This window comes from Podarcis raffonei, chromosome Z (genome assembly GCF_027172205.1).
Source record: "Podarcis raffonei isolate rPodRaf1 chromosome Z, rPodRaf1.pri, whole genome shotgun sequence".
NCBI lineage: Eukaryota > Metazoa > Chordata > Lepidosauria > Squamata > Lacertidae > Podarcis > Podarcis raffonei.
Window position 1 is genome coordinate 51,052,552 of NC_070621.1, and position 22,894 is coordinate 51,075,445.

At 49.2% G+C, this 22,894-nt stretch overlaps 4 protein-coding genes across 11 annotated transcripts in view; 3 read left to right on the forward strand and 1 right to left on the reverse strand.

Moving 5' to 3' along the window:
• The window catches only part of LOC128406711 (P2R1A-PPP2R2A-interacting phosphatase regulator 1-like), a 328,756-nt gene extending 320,572 nt beyond the window's left edge, over positions 1-8,184 (forward strand). For both annotated transcript variants that reach the window (XR_008328590.1, XM_053374317.1), the window contains one exon: positions 7,850-8,184. Coding sequence is in view for 1 of the 2 variants with exons in the window: in XM_053374317.1 (XP_053230292.1) it covers position 7,850 (1 nt within the window). In the remaining variant the exon portion in view is untranslated. The remainder of the gene's footprint in view (positions 1-7,849) is intronic.
• LOC128406702 (BTB/POZ domain-containing protein KCTD12-like) overlaps positions 1-22,894 on the forward strand; it is a 43,947-nt gene that overhangs the window by 9,939 nt on the left and 11,114 nt on the right. Inside the window, exons 4-5 of one of the 2 annotated variants that reach the window (XR_008328586.1) lie at positions 2,803-2,927; positions 3,305-5,001. Coding sequence is in view for 1 of the 2 variants with exons in the window: in XM_053374289.1 (XP_053230264.1) it covers positions 2,799-2,927; positions 3,305-3,843 (668 nt within the window). In the remaining variant the exon portion in view is untranslated. Of the gene's footprint in view, positions 1-2,798; positions 2,928-3,304; positions 5,002-22,894 lie in introns of those variants that run through there. The other variant, XM_053374289.1, reaches the window with a different exon arrangement.
• Positions 4,995-11,602, forward strand: LOC128406710 (Krueppel-like factor 5). Its single transcript, XM_053374312.1, has 4 exons — positions 4,995-6,020; positions 7,113-7,659; positions 9,997-10,056; positions 10,907-11,602. Exons 1-4 carry the CDS (start codon positions 5,913-5,915, stop codon positions 11,083-11,085), a joined length of 894 nt encoding a protein of 297 aa, XP_053230287.1. The 5' UTR covers positions 4,995-5,912; the 3' UTR covers positions 11,086-11,602.
• KLF8 (KLF transcription factor 8) lies at positions 12,040-22,841 on the reverse strand. Of its 6 annotated transcripts, XM_053374301.1 has the most exons (6): positions 21,275-21,365; positions 18,622-18,833; positions 14,696-15,180; positions 14,226-14,328; positions 13,565-13,704; positions 12,040-12,973 (listed from the first exon to the last, which is right to left on the reverse strand). In XM_053374301.1, exons 3-6 carry the CDS (start codon positions 15,156-15,158, stop codon positions 12,792-12,794), a joined length of 888 nt encoding a protein of 295 aa, XP_053230276.1. In that variant the 5' UTR covers positions 15,159-15,180; positions 18,622-18,833; positions 21,275-21,365; the 3' UTR covers positions 12,040-12,791. The 6 variants fall into 6 exon arrangements, with proteins under 6 accessions (XP_053230276.1, XP_053230273.1, XP_053230277.1 ...); XM_053374298.1 differs by lacking the exons at positions 18,622-18,833; positions 21,275-21,365 and adding an exon at positions 22,218-22,841; XM_053374302.1 differs by lacking the exons at positions 18,622-18,833; positions 21,275-21,365 and adding an exon at positions 21,115-21,185.

Consider the following 22,894-nt stretch of genomic DNA (forward strand, 5'->3'; position numbering starts at 1 on the left):
GCCGCTTGCGTTGGCACAGAAGAGCAGGGTCAGACAGTCCTTCATGGGCTTGTGGCCAGGCAACTTGGCCTCCTCCTGAGTGATGAAAGTCCTTTTGGGCATCCTCTTCCAAAACAGCCCGGTCTCGTCGCAGTTGAAGACCTGCTGTGGAATGTAGCCCTCCGTCGTCACAACCTCCAGGAACTCCGCTGCAAAGTCTTCAGCCGCAGGAACATCAGAACTGGCAGCCTCTCCATGCCTGACCACGCTGTGGATTCCAGATCTCGTCTTGAACCGGTCAAACCAGCCTCTGCTTGCCTTGAAGACTCCTGGCTCGCCTGAGGTTCCTGGCTGTTGCCGGACGAGGTCTGCGTGCAAGGCCTTGGCCTTCTCACAAATGACGGCCTCAGTCACTGTGTCCCCTGCACGCTGCTTCTCTTCCAACCAGATGAGCAGCAACTTCTCCACCTCCTCCAGAACAGCTGGTTCTTCACGATCCTGGTGACTCCCTTGGCTACATCAGTTGCAAGGATCTTCTCCCTCATCTTCAGGATGGTCCCGATGGTCGATGGATTCCTCCCGTACTCCCTGGCGAGGTCTGTCACACACATTCCACTGTCATGCTTCCGGATGATCTCCTTCTTCATTTCCAGCGTAACCTTCTTCTTCCTCTCGCCAGCCTCTGCAGCAGCAGTCTTCTTGGGTCCCATGGCAGCACAGCTCCTACCTTCGCAACCCCCCCCCCCCAAAAAAAATCAGTGCTTCACATCCAAAAAATTCAAAAGCACCAAACCTCCTAGAAAACACACAAGCTTCCAGATTCTTGCAAACCCCTTCTCAACTATTCCCCCAGCCACCCACCACACAGAAATCCAAACCCAGAAATCTTTTTTTTTAACAACAGCAGAGTGGCCCAATGGTCACAAAAAATCATAAAAATGCAGAAAAAAACACACAAGCTTCCAGATTCTTGCAAACCCCTCCCCAACACCAAGTTCTTGAATTCCAAACACCCCAACCCAAAATCCAAAACCCCCCCCAAAAAGTTTTAAAAGTTTAACTTACCAAATGGCTGCAAAAGAAGTTTTGGAAAAGCTTCAAAAATCACCAAAGTCTTCAAAAACCTCAAAAAAGGCTACCACACCGCGTGCTATGAGTTGCTCCTCGAAGTCAAGTCGCAACTGCACCTCTTCAAGCAATGTACCCTGGGTATTAACGGTTTTAAGAAAAAGGAAACAAACTTGCAAGACGTTTTCGTCTTGCGATGCAAGCCCATAGGGAAATTCGTCTTGCGAAGCAACTCAAAAAACGAAAAACTCTTTCGTCTTGCGAGTTTTTCGTCTTACGAGGCATTCGTCTTGCGAGGTACCACTGTATTCATAAGGGATTTGGTTTAGATTGTATCTTACCGGCCCAGTGGTTTTTCCTACTTTCTTCAGTTTAAGCTTGAATTTTGCTATAAGAAGCTGATGATCTGAGCCACAGTCAGCTCCAGGTCTTGTTTTTGCTGACTGTATAGAGCTTCTCCATCTTTGGCTGCAGAGAATATAATCAATCTGATTTCGATGCTGCCCATCTGGTGATGTCCATGTGTAGAGTCGTCTCTTGTGTTGTTGGAAAAGTGTGTTTGTGATGACCAGCTTGTTCTCTTGACAGAACTCTATTAGTCTTTGCCCTGCTTCATTTTGATCTCCAAGGCCAAACTTGCCAGTTGTTCCTTTTATCTCTTGATTCCATACTTTAGCATTCCAATCCCCTATAATGAGAAGAACATCCTTCTTTGGTGTCACTTCTATAAGGTCTTGTAAGTCTTCATAGAACTGGTCAATTTCAGTTTCTTCAGCACCAGTAGTTGGTGCATAAACTTGGATTACTGTGATATTAAAAGGTCTGCCTTGGATTCGTATCGAGATCATTCTATCATTTTTGAGATTGCATCCCAGTACAGCTTTTGCCACTCTTTTGTTGACTATGAGGGCCACTCCATTTCTTTTACGGGATTCTTGCCCACAGTAGTAGATATGATGGTCATCCGAACTGAATTCGCCCATTCCCATCCATTTCAGTTCACTGATGCCCAGGATGTCAATATTTATTCTTGCCATCTCATTTTTGACCACATCCAACTTACCCAGGTTCATGGTTCTTACATTCCAGGTTCCTATGCAATATTTTTCTTTACAGCATTGGACTTTCCTTTCGCTTCCAGGCATATCCGCAACTGAGCGTCCTTTCGGCTTTGGCCCAGCCACTTCATCAGCTCTGGATCTACTTGTACTTGTCCTCCGCTCTTCCCCAGTAGCATTTTGGACGCCTTCCGACCTGAGGGGCTCATCTTCCAGCGTCATAACTTTTATATGCCTGTTGTCTTTGTCCATGGAGTTTTCTTGGCAGGGATACTGGAGTGGCTTGCCAGTTCCTCCTCCAGGTGGATCACGTTTGGTCAAAACTCTCCACTATGACCTGCTCATCTTGGGTGCCCTCCTTGGCATAGTTCATATCTTCTCTGAGTTATTCAGGCCCCTTCGCTACGGCAAGGCAGTGATCCATGAAGGGGCTATCCCTAACTCCTATCCCTATCTCTAACCCTTATCCCTAACAACAACAACAACAACAACAATCTACCCTTGGTTGGTCCCTGCCAGTTTTGATATTGGATTGTAGATCGCAGCCGACTTCAAGTTGGACATGCCTGGATATGACGATTGTTGGTTACATGTATTTTCAGCAACTTGGAGGGAGGGAGATGCTCGTCTTAGTCCTCTCTCTCTCAGTAGTAGTAGTAGTAGTAATTTATTATTATTTATACCCCCCCCCAGGAAGCCTCTGGCTCAGCGTGGCGCCTTCTGCAGCACCGGTGGGAACAGAGAAGGACGTCCGGAAAAGCCTCGCCTCTTCCTCTGAGCCCATTTTGGACCTCCGGACAGATGCAGCACCTGTGCTTCCAGGTGAGATGCTCAAGAAAATCACCCTTTTAGAGTTTAAATTGGGAGAAATAAATGCAGTAGACGGACAAAAGATTCTCAAGAAGAGGAAATCACATGGCGGGAAGCTGGTTATAGGTGCGTTTGAATATCTGAAGTTCAAGGCTTCCGGCTAAGACCCATGGATGCCCTCCTCAAAGAATAAAGATGCGCCAGTCTTGGGCATAAGGAACAGTAAGAAGCTGAAGCCCTCCCCTGCTGGGACTGAAGGCAGGCTGGAGGCTGGGGGTTACAAAGAAGTAGGAGGAGTGGGTTGACCCCATATTCATCCTTATTATTTACTCATCTCTTCTCCTCTCCTCCTCCTCCTCCTGCTTCTTCCTCCTCCTTCTCTCCTCCAGCGTCCACCATCCCCACCAGCACCACACCAACCGCCCCGCCAACTGCCACGGAGCACCCCCCCACCGCCACCCTCAAAAGATCCCCCGTGCTCCCAGCCGGGGCCACCACCGAACCGGCCCCACCAGACCTACCCCAGAGCTCCAAGGAAGCCACCCAGGAGAGACCTTTCTCTTCCGCCAACTTCTCCCCTGACCCAGATCCGGCTTTGCCCCCTCCTCCGGATCAAGACCCCCTCCCGGAAACCAGGGGATCTTGGGGGTTCTTGCCGTGGCCGGAGGCCCCTGAAGAGTGCGGCCCGCCCCGGCCCACCACCTTGGACTTCTCCAAGCCCCTCCAGAAGCTGGAGGAGGGGAAGCAGATGGGCGTTGAGGAGAACGGGCTGGAGCGTGGCCCGCCGCCTCCCGGCGAAGAGAGGAAGGCTCTGCAGTTGGAGCTGGGCAAATGCATTGAGGACTTTCGGAGAATCCGAGTGCCCGCCTCGTTCCCCAACAAGAAACGGGCGTGGCAAAGCGAGCTGCTCCAGAAATACCAGCTCTGAGGGACTCTCGTGGATCCATCAAACGGAAGCAATCATCAATGGACCGTACTATAAAATAAAGGAGACAGTTGTAGATGAGAAAAATAAAAATGGATTTTCCCCCCTGACCTGCAGTGGTGATAGTCGTCGTTTGGATGGGGGGCTTTGATCCATTTCCGCGGTAATGCCATCCATCCATCCATCCGGAGCTGAACCGGGTTCCGCACAGTCGCGAAAACAAAGAAACCGAAAAAGCGGCAAACTGAATCTGTTTCAGAAGTCTGTTTGACGTCCAAAATGTTCAGAAGCTGAGACGCAGATTCCAGTTGGCACAGGCACCCCGGAAAGGACCACCAACAGCTGCGTCGGACATTCAGCTTCCAAAAAACGTCCAGAAACCAGAACACTTACTTCTGGGTTTTGGGCATTTGGGAACCAGCGTGTTTGGGTACCAAGGCGCTTGGGAACCAGAGTGTTTGGGTACCAAGACATTTGGAAACCAGGGCGTTTGCTACCAAGGTGTTTGGGTACCAAGGCATTTGGGAACCAAGGTGTTTAGAAACCAGGGTGTTTGGGAACCAAGGCGTTTGGGAACCAGGGTGCTTGGGAACCAGGGCTGATGCAGTCGATGTTTGTTGGAAGTACGAAGGTTATCGCCTCTGGCATGCAGAGCATCCCTGGGTGTGTTCGCAGGAATGCATTTCGGATTAATTCGATTTTCCGGTCCATTGTGATTCCCTCCATGCTCCCGCCCCCCAGCGCATTGTCCCAGCATGTCGGTTGTGGCCAAGACAGTCTGCCAAGGGAAATGCTGTTGTTGTTGTACTGTTAAAGGCTGTATTTTGCAGCTTCATTGCTTTCCAGGAACAGTTGCCAGGAAAACCCGGCTCAGCAAACACACCTCACCAAGGAGGCCAGTAGTGGGTGGAAAAATAGGTGCAATCCAGCACAAAACACGTACACTGTATTAACTGTTTCCATGCTGTGGCGGCCACTGAGCAAGATGACGTCAGTTTTTTTAGATACTTTCAATGTTTCAGGAAGAAAAAAACCGTTACACACAAACGTATTTTCATAGAACCAGTGCTTTTTATTTTATTTTATTTTTTAATGTTTAGGAGTACTCTCATTTCCCAACTCATCTCGAAACACAGTCCATTTTCGGAGGATGCCAGCAAGGTTGAACCTTTCTGCAAAAAGGCTTTTATGATTCCAAAAAGGAAATCTTCCTCCGCTTGTCCATATTAAGAGTATGCCAGTAAGGTTGAACCTTTCTGTAAAAAAGGGATTTAAATCTTAAAGGGTTTTATTCTGTTTTTCATCTGTCAGGAGCTGCCCAGAGTGGCTGGGGAAGCCCAGCCTGATGGTCGGGGTATAGATAATATACTTGAATATTACCATTATTATTATTATTATTAATTTCAGTAGTGGAATGGTCCAAATAGCCTGGGAACCACAAGAATCGAGGCGATTCAACCTGGAAAGACTGCACCAAACCTGCCCTGCTTTCTTTCTATTTCTCCAACAAAAAATAAAAAATCCTTCTATCTTGTGTTCCTTTAAAGAAGAGGGTTTCTGGCCCTCTCATTGGCCGGAGTTGAGTGAGATCCCTCCTGATTGGCTGACAGAGGGAAAGAACTGCCCACTTTCAGACAGGTAAATTTTTCTTGCCGCAGATTGGGATATTCTTAAAGCTGCAGATTAGATGCTTCCGGGTGCCTGATTCTCTGCATCGTCAAAAAAACCTGGTTTTTCTTCTCGGATTTGAGTTTTTTTGCAACTGCAAAGTGGGAATTTTTCGTGCAACAAGATTTGGGATTCTTGAGACTGAGCAACTGGATTCCTCAAGATTAGGAAGAGGGCCTTATTTTTGCATTGTCCAAAAAACTTGCTTTTCTTCTTTGATTTGAGTTTCACAACTCTGCAAATTGGGAATTTTTCGTGCAACAGATTTGGGATTCTTGCTCCAAATTATTAACCGGCCAGTCAGCTTTCCGAGGGGCCAAATTGTCCCAAAAATCTCATTTTTTTTCTTGGATTTGAGTTTTTCCTGCAACTCTGTCAACTAGAAGAAGGGCAGGGTGGGTAGGATGAGCTGCGGCCCAGTTTCGAAACCCGCCAACATGGAAGACACAGGTGTCTTCGAAGACATCCAACCAACGGTACAAATCTCAGAAAGTCAACAGGCTCTGGCCCAGGTAAGTGAGCTGCAGGAAAACCCCATATTCTGGGTTTTTTATTTATTTTTCATTTTTTCATTTATATATTTACTTACTTACTTAATTTTTATACCACCCTACACCCAAAGGTCTCAGGGCCGTTCACGTAAAATATCAAATACGTAAAATTGAAATAAAAACAATAATTCAGTAAACACCCCCTGCCTAATTGGCGCATATTGGCCTGAATACGGTACCGTATTGGCCTGAATATAAGGCACCCTTTAGCTTTTCACGGTTGGGATTTGGGGGAAAATATGAGGCTTATATTTGGAACAATACGGTACATACTTACTTGGCTCAATGTCATTTTTTATTGTCTCCCTAGTAAATTATTGACCAAGGTCAATATTTGCTCCTCAGATCGTTCAATCTTGGTCTTGACCCCGGGTTCAAGATGCTTGTTCTTTTTCCTTCGAGAACACTCTGAGGATAAGAGGGCAAAAGCAAGGTGGATTTGATTTGAATTGAATCGATTTAAATCCCTAGTCCGGGAGACTTGATATAAAATCCTTTTTCAACCTTGCTGTGGCATCCACTTAATATGGACAATCAGAGGAAGGTTTCCTTTTTGGAATAATAAAATTCTTTTTCTACAGAAAGGTTCAACCTTGCTGGCATCCTCTTATATGGACAAGCAGAGGAAGATTTCCTTTGTGGAATCATAAATTTTTAGAGTCATTTCTACACTTCATTTTAAAAAAATTGTTTAACCACATCAGTTAACAAACATGGATGCATATGGCACTATATTATTCTTTTACTTAAATAAATGGTTATTAAAGAAATGGTTATTTTTCTCCTTCCAATCAAGTATGGCAGAAAAGTTGTCCAGATATCGGCAGTTAACTTATTAAACCTCACCGTCATTTCATAATCTTCACTCTATGTATTTCTAAGAGTGGAACCAAATCAGTAATTTTTGACAGAAGTGTAAAAACGACTCTGAAAATTTATGATTCCAAAAAGGAAACCTTCCTATGGTTGCCAATATTGAGGATGGCAGCAAGGTTGAGCCTTTCTGTAAAAAGGGGGATTTTATTATTCCACTAACTGCCCTTTCTCCTCCAGGCCCCCTTCGAAATGGACCAGTACCTCTCAGGACATTTGCCCGCCACCCCCCTGGACATCGGGCAGAAGTACCGCCGGGAAAGCGCCTCCGTGGTTGATGAATACTTCTCCGCAGAGAAGCCACCTTCCGCCCACCTTCGCACGGGCCTCTACCGGCCCCCCAAGCCCCTCACCCCCTTCACCCGGGTAAAATCGGAACCCGGCACCTTCTTGGCCAGGCCCGGCCCAGCCGGGGCATGGCAGACCCTCCCCGACTTTGGCAGCGCCTTCCACGTCTTCTCCAACCCGGGTCGGATCTTGGGGTGCCTGTCCCTGGGCACCGGCCTGCCGCCGTCACCACCAAACTCACAGCCTGGCAGCCCGGAGGTTGCCGAGGGCATCTCTCAAAGGCAGGACCAGGCTGCCTCGTCGGTGAAAGGACCCCTCCAGGGCCAAATGCCAACGCTGCATGGTGGATTGCGGACCCTCGCCGTGCCGATCCCCAAGTACAGCCAGAGGAACAACCCGGAGCTGGAGAAGAGAAGGGTCCATCATTGTGACTACTCCGGTAGGACCAATCCTTTTTTACTGAAGATTCAGCCTTGCTGGCATCCCCTGAATATTAACAAGGAGAAGGTTTCCTTTTTGGGATAATAAAATCCCTTTTTAGACAAAGGTACGGCATTGCAGGCATCCTCTGAATATTGACAAGGAGAGGAAGGTTTCCTTTTTGGTATAATAAATTCCTTTTTTTACAGAAAGGTCCAACCTTGCTGGCATCCTCTTAAAATTGACAAGTGGCCTGAATATAAGCTGCACTTTCACTTTTCGCGGTCGGAATTTGGGAAAAAAGTGAGGCTTATATTCAGGCTGATATGGATTATTGTTATTATTATTACTACTATTATTATTATTACTGCCACTGCTATTACTACTAATACAACAACAACAATAATAATAATTTATTATTTATACCCCGCCCATTTGGCTGAGTTTCCCCAGCCACTCTGGGTGGCCCCCAATCAAGTGTTAAAAACGATACAGCATTATATTAAAAACTTCCCTAAACAGGGCTGCCTTCAGATGTCATCTATAGGATAGCTGCTTATTTCCTTCACATCTGAAGGGAGGGTGTTCCACAGGGCGGGCGCCACTACCGAGAAGGCCCTCTGTCTGGTTCCCTGTAACCTCACTTCTTGCAATGAGGGAACCGCCAGAAGGCCCTCGGAGCTGGACCTCCGTGTCCAGGCTGAACGATGGGGGTGGAGATGCTCCTTCAGGTCTACTGGGCCAAGGCCATTTAGGGCTTGAAAGGTCAGCACCAACACTTTGAATTGGGCTCAGAAACGTACTGGGAGCCAATGCAGATCTCTCTGGACCAGTGTTATGTGGTCCTGGTGGCCGCTCCAAGTCCCCAGTCTAGCTGCCGCATTCTGGATTAATTGCAGTTTCCGGGTCACCTTCAAAGGTAGCTCCACATAGAGCGCATTGTAGTAGTCCAAGCGAGAGGTAACTAGAGCATGCACCACTCTGGTGAGACAGTCTGGAGGCAGATAGGGTCTCAGCCTGCGTACCAGGTGGAGCTGGTAGACAGCCGCCCTGGACACAGAATTGACCGTCTTCTGTGAGTCCAAAATGACTCCCAGGCTGCACACCTGGTCCTTCAGGACCATTCAGGACCAGGGAGTCCCCCACACCCAGCCGTCTCCTGTCCCCCCAAAACAGTACTTCTGTCCTGTCAGGATTCAACCTCAATCTGTTAGCCGCCATCCATCCTCCAACCGCCTCCAGGCACTCACACAGGACCTTCACCGCCTTCACTGGTTCTGATTTAAAAGAGAGGTAGAGCTGGGTGTCATCTGCATACTGATGAACACCCAGCCCAAACCCCCTGATGATCTCTCCCAGCGGTTTCATATAGATGTTAAAAAGCATGGGGGAGAGGACAGAACCCTGAGGCACCCCACAAGTGAGGGCCCAGGGGTCTGAGCACTCATCCCACCCCCCACTTTCTGAACACTGCCCAGGAGGAAGGAGCGAAACCACTGTATAACAGTGCCCCCAGCTCCCAGCCCCTCTAGACGGTCCAGAAGGATGTTATGGTTGATGGTATCAAACACCGCTCAGAGATCCAGGAGAACTAGGAAACAGCTCTCACCTTTGTTCCTAGCCCGCCGGAGATCTTCGACCAGCACGACCAACGCAGTTTCAGTCCCATGATGAGGCCTTAATCCCGACTGGAAGGGATCCAAATGGTCCGCATCCTCCAGGTGTGCTTGGAGTTGTTCAGCAACCACCCGCTCTATCAGCTTGCCCAAGAATGGAAGATTTGAGACTGGGCGATAGTTGGCCATATTGGCCAGGTCTAAAGATGTTTTTTGAAGAAGCGGTTTAATGACCGCCTCTTTCAGCGGGTCTGGGAAGGCTCCTTCACAGAGAGAAGCATTCACCACCCTGCGAAGCCCGTCTCCCAGCCCTTCCTGGCTAGCTTTTATAAGACAGGATAGGCAAGGATCAAGGAGACAGGTGGTTGGTTTCACTCGTCCAAGCAGCCTGGTCACATCCTTGGAGGTAACAGATTGGAATTAATCCCACGCAACTTGATTAGACAGGACTCTAGCACTCTCTCGCCCTGGCTCTGCTGCCACGATGGAGTCTCCTCCTTCTGAATCTGAGCGACTTTATCTGCAAAAAAAAACTTTGCAAAAGCATTGCAGGAGATCTTGGGGTCCCTACCAGGCCCCGGTGGTGCAGGTGGTTCCAATAAGATTGCGAACCACGTGAAAGAGTCTCCTGCTGCTGTTTTCTGCAGATGCATTAGAGGTGGTGAAAAAGGCCCTCTACTACTACTACCACTACTACTACTATTATTTCACCCCACCAATTCATCCCGATCTCTTCACAGGTTGCACAAAGGTTTACACCAAAAGTTCTCACCTGAAAGCACATCAGAGGACTCACACAGGTATGTGGTTGGCTACGGCTAAACCTGAGGGCGGCGAGATGTGCTTGTAAGGGAGATGATTGGGGTGGAATTAGAAATGTCCCCCGCCCCCTGGTGGATTTGATTTAAATGCAGTTGATTTAAATCCCTGGTCAGTAAGAATCAATTTAAATCCTTTTTTACAGAAAGGTTCAGCCTTGCTGGTATCCTAATATGGACAACTGGAGAAAGGTTTTCGTTTTGGAATGATTAAATTACTTTTTTTTAGTTCAATCTTGCTGGAATCCTCTTAATATTGACAAATGGAGGGAGGTTTCATTTTTGGAATAATAAATTTTCAGAGTAGTTTTTTACAGTTATATCCTGGGTAGATTTGATTTAAATCAAATTGATTTAAATTTCGATTTAAATCACAATTTAAACCCCTAGTCAGTAAGACTTGAATTAAGTCCTTTTCCTTACAGTAACACTGTAAAAACTACTCTGAAAATTTATTATTCCAAAAAAGAAACCTTCCTCCACTTGTCCATATTAAGTGGCTGAACCTTTCTGTAAAAAAATGATTTTATTATTCCAAAAATTAAGCCTCCCTCTGCTTGTCCACATTAAGAAGATACCAACAAGGATGAACCTCTCAGTAAAAAAAGGATTTCAATCAAGTCTTACGGACTAGGGATTTCAATCGCCATCCATCCTCCAACCACCTCCAGGCATACCCAGCACCTTCGCTGGTTCCGATTTCTGGGTGCCATTCAAACCCGCAGCCCCAACCCCTGGGCATCTGCTACGAAAATGAGCCCTGGGAGGAGAAAGGCTGGGCAGATGTTTCTAACGCCGCTCCTTTTCCTTCTTTCTTCTGCCCCCTTTCCAGGTGAGAAGCCATATCGGTGCACTTGGGACGGGTGTGAATGGTGCTTCGCCCGATCTGACGAGCTGACACGCCACTACCGGAAACACACGGGTGCCAAACCCTTTGGGTGCCTCGCCTGTGGGCGATGTTTTTCCCGATCGGACCACTTGGCACTGCACATGAAAAGGCACCAGAACTAAAGATGGAGGCCCCCAGCCAAAGAGCCGCATTGTCCATATTAAGAGGATGTCAGCAAGGCTGAACCTTTTTGTAAAAAATGGGATTTTATTATTCCAAAAAAGAAACCTTCCTCCGCTTGTCCATATTAAGAGGATGCCAGCAACTCTGAACCTTTCTGTAAAAAAAGGGATTTTATTATCCCCAAAAGGAAACTTTCTTTGGTGCTCAAACGCCCTGTAAGAGTGCCCCATCTACTTGGTTTCCCCTCCGACCCAGTTTTGATTTTGTTTTATACATTTTGAATGTTTTGCTTAAATACCATCTGTCATTGTGTTAAATTTTGTGTTAAATGCCATCTGTTAAACATCTTTATCCCATTTTCCTTTATCGCCTCACAAGCTGCAAATCTCCAACTCTCCATCCATAATTTCCCCCATGATGATAATCGAATCATTTTACTACCGATATCCATAGCCTATTGGATCATTACCTCTTTTACATCCCATTGCAATAAAATTCCATATATTTTAGAAATCACCTTTGTCTTGCAATAATTCTTGCAATAATTCTTTATCTAATATTGAAATTTCACTTGCAAAATCTGTTTTATTTTCTTATCTGCTTTGAACACTTCATTTTGTTGGTACTGAATCCAACCTGTGGCTCATTGGTTTTTGTGACTGTGTGGATCCCAGTTCAGCTATTGATTGATTGATTGTGTGATTGCGGAAACGGATCAAACCCGCCCCCATCCAAACAATGACTATCACTAGTGCAGGTCAGGAAAAAAATAAATTCCAATTTTTATCATCTACAAGATCTTATTTATTTTATCGTACAGTCTATTGATTATTGGTTTCATTTCGGGGATCAAATTCTCAATAAAGAGCAAATTTCACATTCAAATGGCTGTTTTTAAAAGTCCGGAACGGATCAATCAGGTCAGTGCAGGTGAGGGAAAAAATTAATTTCAGTTTCTATCATCTATAAGATCCTATTTATTTCATAGTACAGTCCATTGATTATTGGTTTCATTTTGGGGATCAATGGTCTTGTTAGAGAGCAAAATTCATGTTAAATTGCTGTCTTAATCCGTTTTGCATTCCTTTCTATGGGAAAGCATGATTCGCACTTGGAACGTTTTGGACTGAAGTTTGAGACTCAAAGTAACCCTGTCCTGTCTTATTTACTTCATCAAACGGTCCATTGACGATTGCTTTCGTTTCAGTGATCAATGCTCTCGCTCGAGAGGAAAATCCACAAACAGCTCTCAATCAATCCCTTTCTATGGGAATGCGCCACTCGCACTCGGAACCCGGGGAGATGTTCATGTCCATATCCCACCCAAAATCTCATATATTGATCCGTACAAGGAAGACCCTCCTCTGTTGCCCCCAGACACCCCCCCATCCGCCAAAGGGGAAACTACCCCCATCGGTCGAACCAGGTTTCAGGTTCAAGTCTGGCTCGACCCCTTCTGCCAAAGGGGAATGGCACCCGTCAATTGAGGTTATTCCTCTTATCCCCAAAAGGAAACCTTCCTCCGATTGTCCCTATTCAGAGAATGTCAGCAAGGCTGAACCTTTCGGTAAAGGTCCGAGAGACTCCACCCATCTTGGCTTGGGTATCAAACTCGCTGTCATGGTTCTTCACTCTGCCAAAGTTTCTCCTTTGACCCCTGGATATTTGGGGGGGGGATCCGAGAGTGACCGCCGGCCCTCCAATTTCACATCATGATGTGTCTCCGGCGATGGAGAGCCAGGTGGTCCGAGCGCGAGAAGCTCCGGTCGCAGTCCGAGCAGCGGAAGGGCTTGATGCCTGTGTGTTTCCGGAAATGCCGGGTCAATTCATCAGAACGGGCAAATTTCCAGGTACAGCCCTCCCAGGTACACTTATACGGCTTCTCTCCTGCAGGGGGCAACAGAGGATTACTGTTTTAGTAACATGAAATAAATAGGATCATAGAATCATAGAGCTGGAAGAGACCACAAGGGCCATCGAGTCCAACCCCCTGCCAAGCAGGAAACACCATCAGAGCACTCCTGACATATGGTTGTCATGCCTCTGCTTAAAGACCTCCAAAGGAGGAGACTCCACCACACTCCTTGGCAGCAAATTCCACTGTCGAACAGCTCTTACTGTCAGGAAGTTCTTCCTAATGTTTAGGTGGAATCTTCTTTCTTGTAGTTTGGATCCATTGCTCCGTGTCCGCTTCTCTGGAGCAGCAGAAAACAACCTTTCTCCCTCCTCTATGTGACATCCTTTTATATATTTGAACATGGCTATCATATCACCCCTTAACCTCCTTTTCTCCAGGCTAAACATGCCCAGCTCCCAAGGCTGTCCCTTCCTTTTAACAAAGGGATTTTATTATTCCAAAAAGAAACCCTTCATCCCATTGTCAGTATTAGGAGGATGCCAGCAAGGAATTTATTATGATAAAAAAAAGTCTTCCTCTGATTGTCAATATTAAGAGGATGCCAGGAAGGTTGACCCTACCTGTGTGTATCCTTCTGTGCGCTTTTAAGTGTGAGCTCTTTGTGTAAACTTTGCTACAACCCTCAAAGTCACACTGGTGAATGCGCCTCTTCTTGAGGTCCGGGGAGTCGGTCTGCTGCATCTGGCTCACGGAGGAAGGCCTGGCAAGAGATCGGCAGAGAGGAGGGGAGTAACAAAATATTACTACTACTAGTACTAGTTTATTATTTCTACCCCGCCCACCTGGCCTCTCATTGTTAGAAATAAACTAATAATTAAAAAAACAGTAAAAAACAGACACATGACAAACACCAGAACCTGATAGTAAGACTCAACATCCTATTATTATTATTATTATTATATGATCCATACCCCTCCCATCTGGCCACTCATTGTTAAAAATAAAAAACAATGAAAAAAACAGTCAAAATCAAGGACGAGAAACAGCAGAACCTGAGAGTAAGATTCAACCAACAACAACTCTATTCCTAATCCCTGTCCCTAACTCCTATCGCTATCTCTAACCCTTATTGCTAACCCTAATCCTAATAATAATAATAACAACAGTATAAATTAAATTGATTTAAATCACGATTTAAATCCCTAGTCCGTAAGACTCGATTTAAATCCTTTCTTTACAGAAAGGTTCATCCTTGCTGGCATCCTCTGGCAGGAAACTCACTCTCTCTGGAGCTCGGGGAAGGAGGCCGGGCGGCTCTCCGAAGCGCTGTCGTCGCTCTCGCTGCCAATGCCAATTGGGCAAATGGAACCGGGGTCCACTTTCACTGCAGGGAAAAACAAAGGCAATTCAGAAAAAGGACAAGACTTTCCGGGAGATATTTGTAGTTTCCTGGAGTTTAGTGATCTGACATGGTCATTTCTCCCTGCCTTTGTTTACTTCCCTTTTTGGGAATAATGAAATCCTTTTTTTACAGAAAGGTTCAGCATCCTCTTAATGTGGACAATCGGAAGCAGCTTTCCTTTTTGGAACAATGAAATCCTTCGTTTAGTGAAAGGTTCAGCGTTGCCAGCATCCTCTCAATATGTAGAATCGGAGGAAGCTGAGAAAATCCTTCTTTTATAGAAAGGTTCAGCCTTGCTGTCATGCTCTTAATATTGTCATGATCTATGACCACCCTGCAGCGCCCTCACCGGACCCGGCGTCCTTCCCGTCGCCCCCGATGAGGGGCACCGTCACCGCGGCTGCCGCCACCCCGTCGGCCGGCACGGCGGCATAGACGACTGGCAGCGACTGGACCACCAGCGGGATAGTCTGGAGTTTGCCCATCTTGCCGGGCAGCTGGAACGAGGGGATCGTGTGGATCACGTGCAGGATCTGCTGCCCGCTGCTGCCCTGGCTTGAGGCCAGGATGGAGCCCGGAGACAGGACAGCTGGGATGGCTGAGGACGCGGAGCCCAGTGGCGCCGGTGACACGGCGGGCGGTGCACCGGTCCGGAAGCAGGAGAGAGGGATCTGGGGCACTGGTGGCACCTTGGTTTTGTGGACCGACAGATCCACCGGCTCGGCCAGCAGCTCCTCGGGGGGCTCGGTCTTAATGTCACCCAGCAATGCGGCCGGCAGCTCGCCGTCACCCAGCAGTGGCGAGGAACTCATGGTGGGCAGAGGTGCCAGGAGCCTGGGGAAGGGAAGAGAAGGGCCAGTCAGGTCTGGGTTCCTGAACACCTTGGGAAGGTTTCCTTATTGAAATCATAAACCCCCTTTTGTCTTAACAGAAAGGTTCAGCCTTGCTGGCATCCTCTGATTGACAATCGGAGGAAGGTTTCCTTTCTGCAATAATACAGAAAGGTTCAACCTAGCTGGCATCCACTTACTTTTAGACAAGCTGAGGAAAGTTTCCTTTTTGGAATAGTGAAATCCCTTTTTTTACAGAAAGGTTCAGCCTTGCTGGCCTCCTCTGAATATGGCGAAGTGGAGGGAGGTTTCCTTTTTGGAATCATCAAATCCTTTTTTATACAGAATGGTTCAACCTTGCTGGCATTCCCTTAATATGGACAACTGGAGGAAGGTTTCGATTTTGGAATAATAAAATCCCTTTTTTTACAAAAAGCAGAGGAAAGTTTCCTTTTCGGAATCATAAAATTCTTAATGAAATTATTGTTCTTCTTCATTATTATTATTATTATTATTATTATTATTATTATTAATGTTATCTTTATACCGCCTTATACCCAAAGGTCTCAGGGCGGTTCACATAAAATATTGCATACATGAAATCAAAATGCAAACAACAACCCTATAGTAGTATGATGATGATGATGATTATGTCCTAAGGCCAAGACTGTGAGCACTCATGATGCTCCCTGCCCAAATAAAACTGAAGATGTTTTTTTTTACAGAAAGCTGGGGGTTGCAAGTGCCGCCAAAAGCTTTGCAAAAAGGGCCCCCCTGGCTGCAGCCGGAACCCCAAGGCCTTTCCAAGAGTTGGGAAAGGGCAGCCCTGGAGAACTGACTCGGGTGTGGGGCACCCCTCTAAAATGCACCCACCCACCCACCTCCACCCACAGTCAAAAGGAAAGCCCAGCCAGGGTGCCCTGCTTTTACAGAAAGGTTCGACCTTGCTGGCATCCTTTTTAAAATATTGACAAGCAGAAGGTGGTTTCCTTTTTGGAATGATAGAATCTGTGTTGTTGTTTTTTGTTTTTGTTTTTACAAAAAGGTTCAGCCTTGCTGGCCTCCTCTTAATATGGACAACCGGAGGAATGTTTCCTTTTTGGAGTCATAAGTTTTCAGAAATGCATAGACTATTAGACCAATAATTATAAAATTATGGGGAGGTTTAATAAATTAACTGTTTCTGTTTGGACAACTTTTCTGCTGTGCTTGATTGGAAGGAGAAAAGAAATCATTTCCTTCATAACTATTTAAACAATTTATTTAACTAAAACAACATTATGGTATATGTATCCATGTTTGTTAACTGATGTGCTTAAACTTTTTTTAAAAGAAAAATTTAGGGCAGGCTTCCTCAACCTCAGCCCGCCAGATGTTTTGAGACTACAATTCCCAGCATCCCTGACCCGCTAGCTACGGATCATGGGAGTTGTAGGTCAAAAACATCTGGATGGCTGATTTTGAGGAAGCCTAACTGACTGAGTTTCAGCACACATGAAAAACTTTAAACAAATCCTTCTTTCCTGATGAATAGCCTTTGGACTAGATTAAAGAGAAAATCTTGAGATTTTTCCTCCCAAAGCATTTTATTTTAAAAATCCGATTTAAGGCAGCTCAGAGAGAGGAAGTGGGGGAGAGGGAGAGATATGTGAAGGCAAGGCTTGCTGGAGCATTACAGGGAAGCCAGCCTGCAGGCTCTGTTGCCATGGCAACTGGATGCACCTGAGGATGGAGCTGGTACCCAGGCCCGCATCTCTTTCTAGGGGAAAGCGCACCTCACTTTTGGAATTTGAGTGCGAATTTTTGGGGGCAGGCAGGACGGCAAAAGTCTCTCTGCGCACGAGGCAGCGACGAGAAGAGCTCGGCCTCTGGGGCAACATAGAGTTCCCCTCTGGCCCCTCGCAGGGAGAAGGGACCCTTCCATTGCCCACCTGCCCACCAAGGGGGCCAAGAGGGACCCGGTCTCCCTGCTGGTCTGAGGCTGCTGGTGCTGATGCTGATGGGGCCAGGTACCAAGCTCTATCGGGAGCATCCCATTGCCGTGGCAACAGAGCCTGCAGGCTGGCTTCCCTGTGATGCTCAAGCAAGCCCTGCCTTCACATCTCTCTCTCTCTCTCTGTGTCTTTCTCTCTACTTTTTTGCTCTCTATTCCTCTCTCAAATCTCCCTTCCTCTATCCCTCTCTTCTTTCTTTCCCTCCCTGGACTACTACTTCTTCTTCTTTTCTCTCTCTCTTTCTCCCCTCTCTTTCTCTCTACTTTTTTCTCTTTCTCTCCATTTCTCTCCAATCTCCCTTCATCTATCCTCTCTTCTCTCTTTCCCTCCCTCTTCCTCCCTGGACTTCTTCCTCTCTCTCTCCCCCCCCCCTTTATTTGCCAGCAGAGAAGGGTGAGGCCCGGAGGAAATTCCTGCCATAGGTGCGGACACGGCTGCAGGTGGCTGGGTGTGCCCCCATCTCCCCAGCTCTTTAGGCCGGCCAGAGCTTTCCTGGATAATAAGGATCATTTTATTATTTCTACTCCGCCCATCTGGCCCTCTCCACCCAGCTTCAGCTGCCTTGACAAGCCCTAAGCAAGGAGGCGAATCTGGCCCAGAGCCAAGTGCAAGGCGTGGCGCTCGCCCATCCCCTTTGCAACCTCTCCATGACCTGGCGCTACCCAGACCCTGCCCAGAGTGGAAGAATGTGGGCGTTCCTGCTGCCGCTCGCTCTCCACCCAGCACAGGCTGGGTGTGCCTCCCAGACTTTAAAAAAAAACCCTAAAACAGCAATTTAACATGAATTTCTCTATCTAACGAGACCTAAAAGGAAAGAAATAAGCAGTCTTTGGACCGCTGGGCTCTCACTTGTGGAATGTCTCTCCCCCCCCCCATGCTTTTTAACTTCTAAATGAACCTGCAGGGAGAGATTATCAGGGGGTTTCCGCTGGGGGTTCACCAGTATGCGGATGATACCCAGCTCAGCCTCCCTTTTAAATCAGAACCAGTGAAGGCAGTCAAGGTCCTGTGTGAGTGCCTGGAGGCAGTTGGAGGACGGGTGGCGGCTAACAGATCTGGACGAGACTGAAGTCCAGTTGTGGGGGGGGCACCCTGGTCCTGAATGGGGCAACTGTGCCCTTGAAGGACCAGGTGCGCAGCCTGGGGGTCATTTTGGACCTATGGAGGCGCAGGTCCATTCTGTGTCCAGGGCAGGTCTATCTGGGATGCAGGATGAGACCCTCCCTGCCCGCCGACTATCTTGCCAGAGTGGTGCATGCTCTGGTTATCTCCCACTTGGACTACTGCAATGCGCTCCATGTGGGGCTACCTTGGAAGGTGACCCAGAAACTACAATTCATCCAGAATGTGGCAACTGGGAGCGGCTGCTGAGACCACAGAACAGCAGTCTTGAAAGACCTACATTGGATCCCAGGACATTTCTGGGCACAATTCAAAGTGTTGGTGCTGACCTTGAAAGCCCTCAACAGCCTCAGTCCTGTAGACCTGAAGGAGCGTCTCCACTCCAGATACTGGGGTCCCTCTCCCGAGGGCCTTCTGGCTTTTAGAAGACATTGGAAGGCACCCCTGTTTAGGGAAGTTTGTAAGGTTTGACGTTTTAGTCTGTTTAATATTTTGTTGGCAGCCGCCAAAAAGAAGAACACTGGAACAGTGGGGGCGCGACCTGGAATGGACAAGAAAAGAGGGGTGATAACCCCGCTCTGGAAATCTTTGGAAAGAGCGCAGGCCAGAAGGTCATGAGTCCTGCCATCTCCAGTTTTTCCCAGTGAGACTTTTTGGAATTGTCCCTCGAGGACAGCCGAAGGTGGTACATTCAATCTTGCGAGAGTAGAAGCGCGTCGCTATTTTGGAATTACAGTGGTACCTCGGGTTAAGTACTTAATTCGTTCCAGAGGTCCGTTCTTAACCTGAAACTGTTCTTAACCTGAAACACCACTTTAGCTAATGGGGCCTCCTGCTGCCACTGCGCTGCCGCTGCACGATTTCTGTTCTCATCCTGAAGCAAAGTTTTTAACCCAAGGTACTATTTCTGGGTTAGTGGAGTCTGTAACCTGAAGCGTATGTAACCTGAAGTGTATGTAACCTGAGGTACCACTGTATCAAAGTTGTGCAAATAGGGTGCCAAAGAGTCGAATAGGTGGAAAGTAGTGATACCATGGGAAAAATTTCCCGATTGTGGCCAAGTTGTTCTGACGCTGGAGATTGTTTAGCTTGTTTGCTTGACTAAAACCCAAAGTGATTAGCTGTTGTGGTGATAAACCACAAGAGTGAAGTTTTGGAAAGACAATTTCAGGCGCTCTGATGACAATCTTTTCGCACTAGGGATATTAGACGGGGGAATATGAGTTCAGACGAAGCCAGCCGCGTGGTACCCTGGTTCTCAAACTTAATCCGTTCCGGAACCCTCTCTGCGCGCTCGGCTGCGCCCTCTGCCGCTCCCGTTTCCTGGGGTTGTGCCGCCTCCGCGCTTCCGCCTCCTCCGCCCACCACCCGGGGGCGCCCCCGCCTGTCAACCCGGAGCGAGCCTCACTCCATCGCCTCGCAGACACCGGGGGCGCAGTGGCCACCCAAGGATCGTTCTCTGCTCGAGCCCCGGACTCGCTGCCAGACAGGGGCTCGAGCGCACCCCCTCGGGAGACGCCAAGCAGAGGCTCTCCCGTGCGTAAAAGTCGCGGCTGCCGGTCCTCCAGCTCTTCCTCTTCCCTGCGAGCTGCCCGCCGCTCCCATTTCCTCGGGGGGGCACCGCCTCTGCGCTTCCACCTCCTCCAACCACTCACCGCCCGGGGGCGCCCCCACCTGTTGACGCGGAGCCAGCCTCGCTCCCTCGCCTCCTCCGGGAGCGCAGCGGCCACCCTGGCTCCACCCGCGGGATCGTTCTCACGGAGCCTGCTCCAGCCCCCCACTCCCCGACTCGCTGCCAGCCAGAACCAGGGGGACTAGGGAGCAGCAGTGCCGCGCCAGAAAGCCCCCCACCCCGCCACCCCACCTCGGGAGAGGCCCAGCAGTGGCTCTCCCGTGCGTAATAACAGGCGCAGCGGCCCGGCCTCTCCAGCTCCTCCTCTTTCCTGCGCGCTCGACTGCGCCCTCTGCCGCTCCCGTTTCCTCGGGGGGTGGCGCCTCCGCGCTTCCGCCTCCTCCGCTAACCGCCCTTGACCGAGGCTTCCTTGCCCGCTTAGCGCCTCCGCGCCGGGCGCACCTCTCTCCGCGGGTCCCCGTGCGCAAAGGCAGCCTGGCTGAACGCGCCGGTGGTGATGGTGGCGGCGGCGGTGGCTGCTCTTCTCCGCCGAGCCGGGCTCCCCCACCCATCTGCCCGTCCCTGACCTCACCCACCACCGCCTCCACCCACCGCCCCCGCCCCCACCTGTCAACCCGAGCCGGAGCCAGCCCTCCCCCCCCCCGCCAATCCGCCGCCACCAGGGGCGCAGCGGCCGCCACCCTGGCTCCATCACCCGTGGGATCGGCTCACGGAGCTTGCTCGAGCCCCAGAACCGGGAGCGGCGGCGGGGGAGGGGGAAGCAGCAGAGCCGCGCCAGAAAGCCCCCACCCCCGCCACACCCCCTCGGGAGACGCCCAGCCGAGGCTCTCCTCCGTTAGTAACAGACGCCTCCAGCTCCTCCTCTTCCCGGCGGGCTCGGCTGCGTCTTCTGCCGCTCCCGTTTGCGGGAGGCTGGCACCGCCTCCGCGCTTCCGCCTCCTCCGCCCACCGCCCTTGACCGCTTCCCTGCCCACTCACCCGCCACCTCCTCCACCCACCGCCCTGCTGTACCACCTCCCTGCCCGCTCCTCTCGCCGGCGGTCCCCGTGCTCTAAGCGAGCTTGTCTGGCTGCTCTTCTCCGCCGAGCCGGGCTCACCCACCCATCTCCCTGTCCCTCACCCCACCCACCTCCGCCTCCACCCACCGCCCTGCAGGACCACCTCCCAGCCCGCTCCGCGCTGGGCGCACCTCTTGCCGGGGGTTCCCAAGCCTGGCTGGACGCGCCCGGGGCGGCGGCGGCTCTATTCCGCAGAGCCGCGCTCCCCCACCCATTTGCCCGTCCCTGACCCCACCCATCACCGCCTCCACCCACCGCCCACTGCCCCGGACCGCTTCCCCGCGCGCTCACCGCCTCCGCGCAGTGCGCTCCCCTCGCCGTGTGCGCAAAAGCGAGCCTGGCTGCTGGACGCGGCGCCGGTGGCGGTGGCTCCTCTCCCCCCACCCAACTGCCTGACCCCACCCAGCGGCTCCACCCAGTCGCGACTCCACGGGCTGTCAATCAGCAGCGGCGGTGGGGGGAGGGGAGGAGGCAGGTGGCCAAATTGCGCGGCCGAGGGCGCAGCCGCCGCCGCCCTCCTTCCTTCTCCCCTCCTTTTCCACCCTTTTACCATTCCCCCCTCCCCGCACCAGCAGGAGCCGATCCGGGTTGGGCTGCTCCGCCCTTTCTGACTCTACCTTCCCGCGGACAGGAGGCAGGCAGCCTTTCCCAGAGGCGAGTCCAGCCTTCCAAGTCCTTTTATTGGCTTTCCAAATTAATATGAATCAAACCTAATTATTTTAATCTAATACAATTTTCTAATAATATTAATAACAACAACAAATTATTTCTACCTCTCCCATCCGGCTGGGTTTCCCCAGCCACTCTTGGCAGCTTCCAACAAAAGGTTAAAAATACATTAGAATGTCTGTCATTCAAAACTTCCATAAACAGGGCTGCCTTCAGATGTCTTCTAAATGTCTAATTTAGTTGTTTATTTCTTTGACATCTGATGGGAGGGCGTTCCACAAGGCAGGCGCCACCACCAAGAAGGCCCTCTTCCTGCTTGCCAACATACAGTGGTACCTGGATTCTCAAACGTAATCCGTTCCGAACCCAAAGCACACTTTCCCATGCAAAGGAATTCCAAACAGATTAAACTATTCCAGACTTTTAAAAACAGCAATCTGAACATGAATTTTACTTTCTAATGAGACCACTGATCCATAAAATGAAAGCAATCACTAATGTACTGTACGGTAAAATAAGTAAGATATTATAGATGATAAAAATGAAAATTAATTTTTTTTCTTACCTGCACTGATGATAAGTCATTGTTTGGATGCTTCTAGCCATTTCTGCAGTCACACTGTCAATCTATCAGGAGCTGAACTGGGTTCCACACAGCCACAAAAAGAGGAACCGAAAAAGCCACAAAAACACCAAATCAAGAGCAATAAGCAAAGTACCATTTGACTTCCGAAATGTTCAAAAACCGAGACGCGGCTTCAGATTGGTGCAGGCACCCCAGAAACAATCGCCGGCAGCTGCGTCGAACACTCAGCTTCCGGAAAATGTCCGAAAAGTGGAACACTTCCTTCGGGCTTTTTGGCGTTTGGGAAACCGAAACCAGGCTGAAACCCCGGTGGAAATGGACCCAGAAAATCAGTTTCTGTGAGTTATGTGGCTATTCCCTGCTGTGTGGAAAAAGCAGGCAGCCAACCTGCTTCCCGCTCCAGCGCCCGATCCGGCTCCGGACTAAGCCCTCCGGACGTCTGCAGAGCCCCACCCCGGTTCACCTTTGAATGTATTTTTCATCTTTTGTGGGAAGCCGCCCAGAGTGGCTGGGAAAACCCAGCCAGATGAGCGGGGTAGAAATCATAAATTATTATTATTATTATTATTATTATTATTATTATTATTATTATTATTCACTTGGGCTCTGCAGAACTCCAGAAGGGAAAACAGGAGCGCTGTTTGCAAAGGTGATAG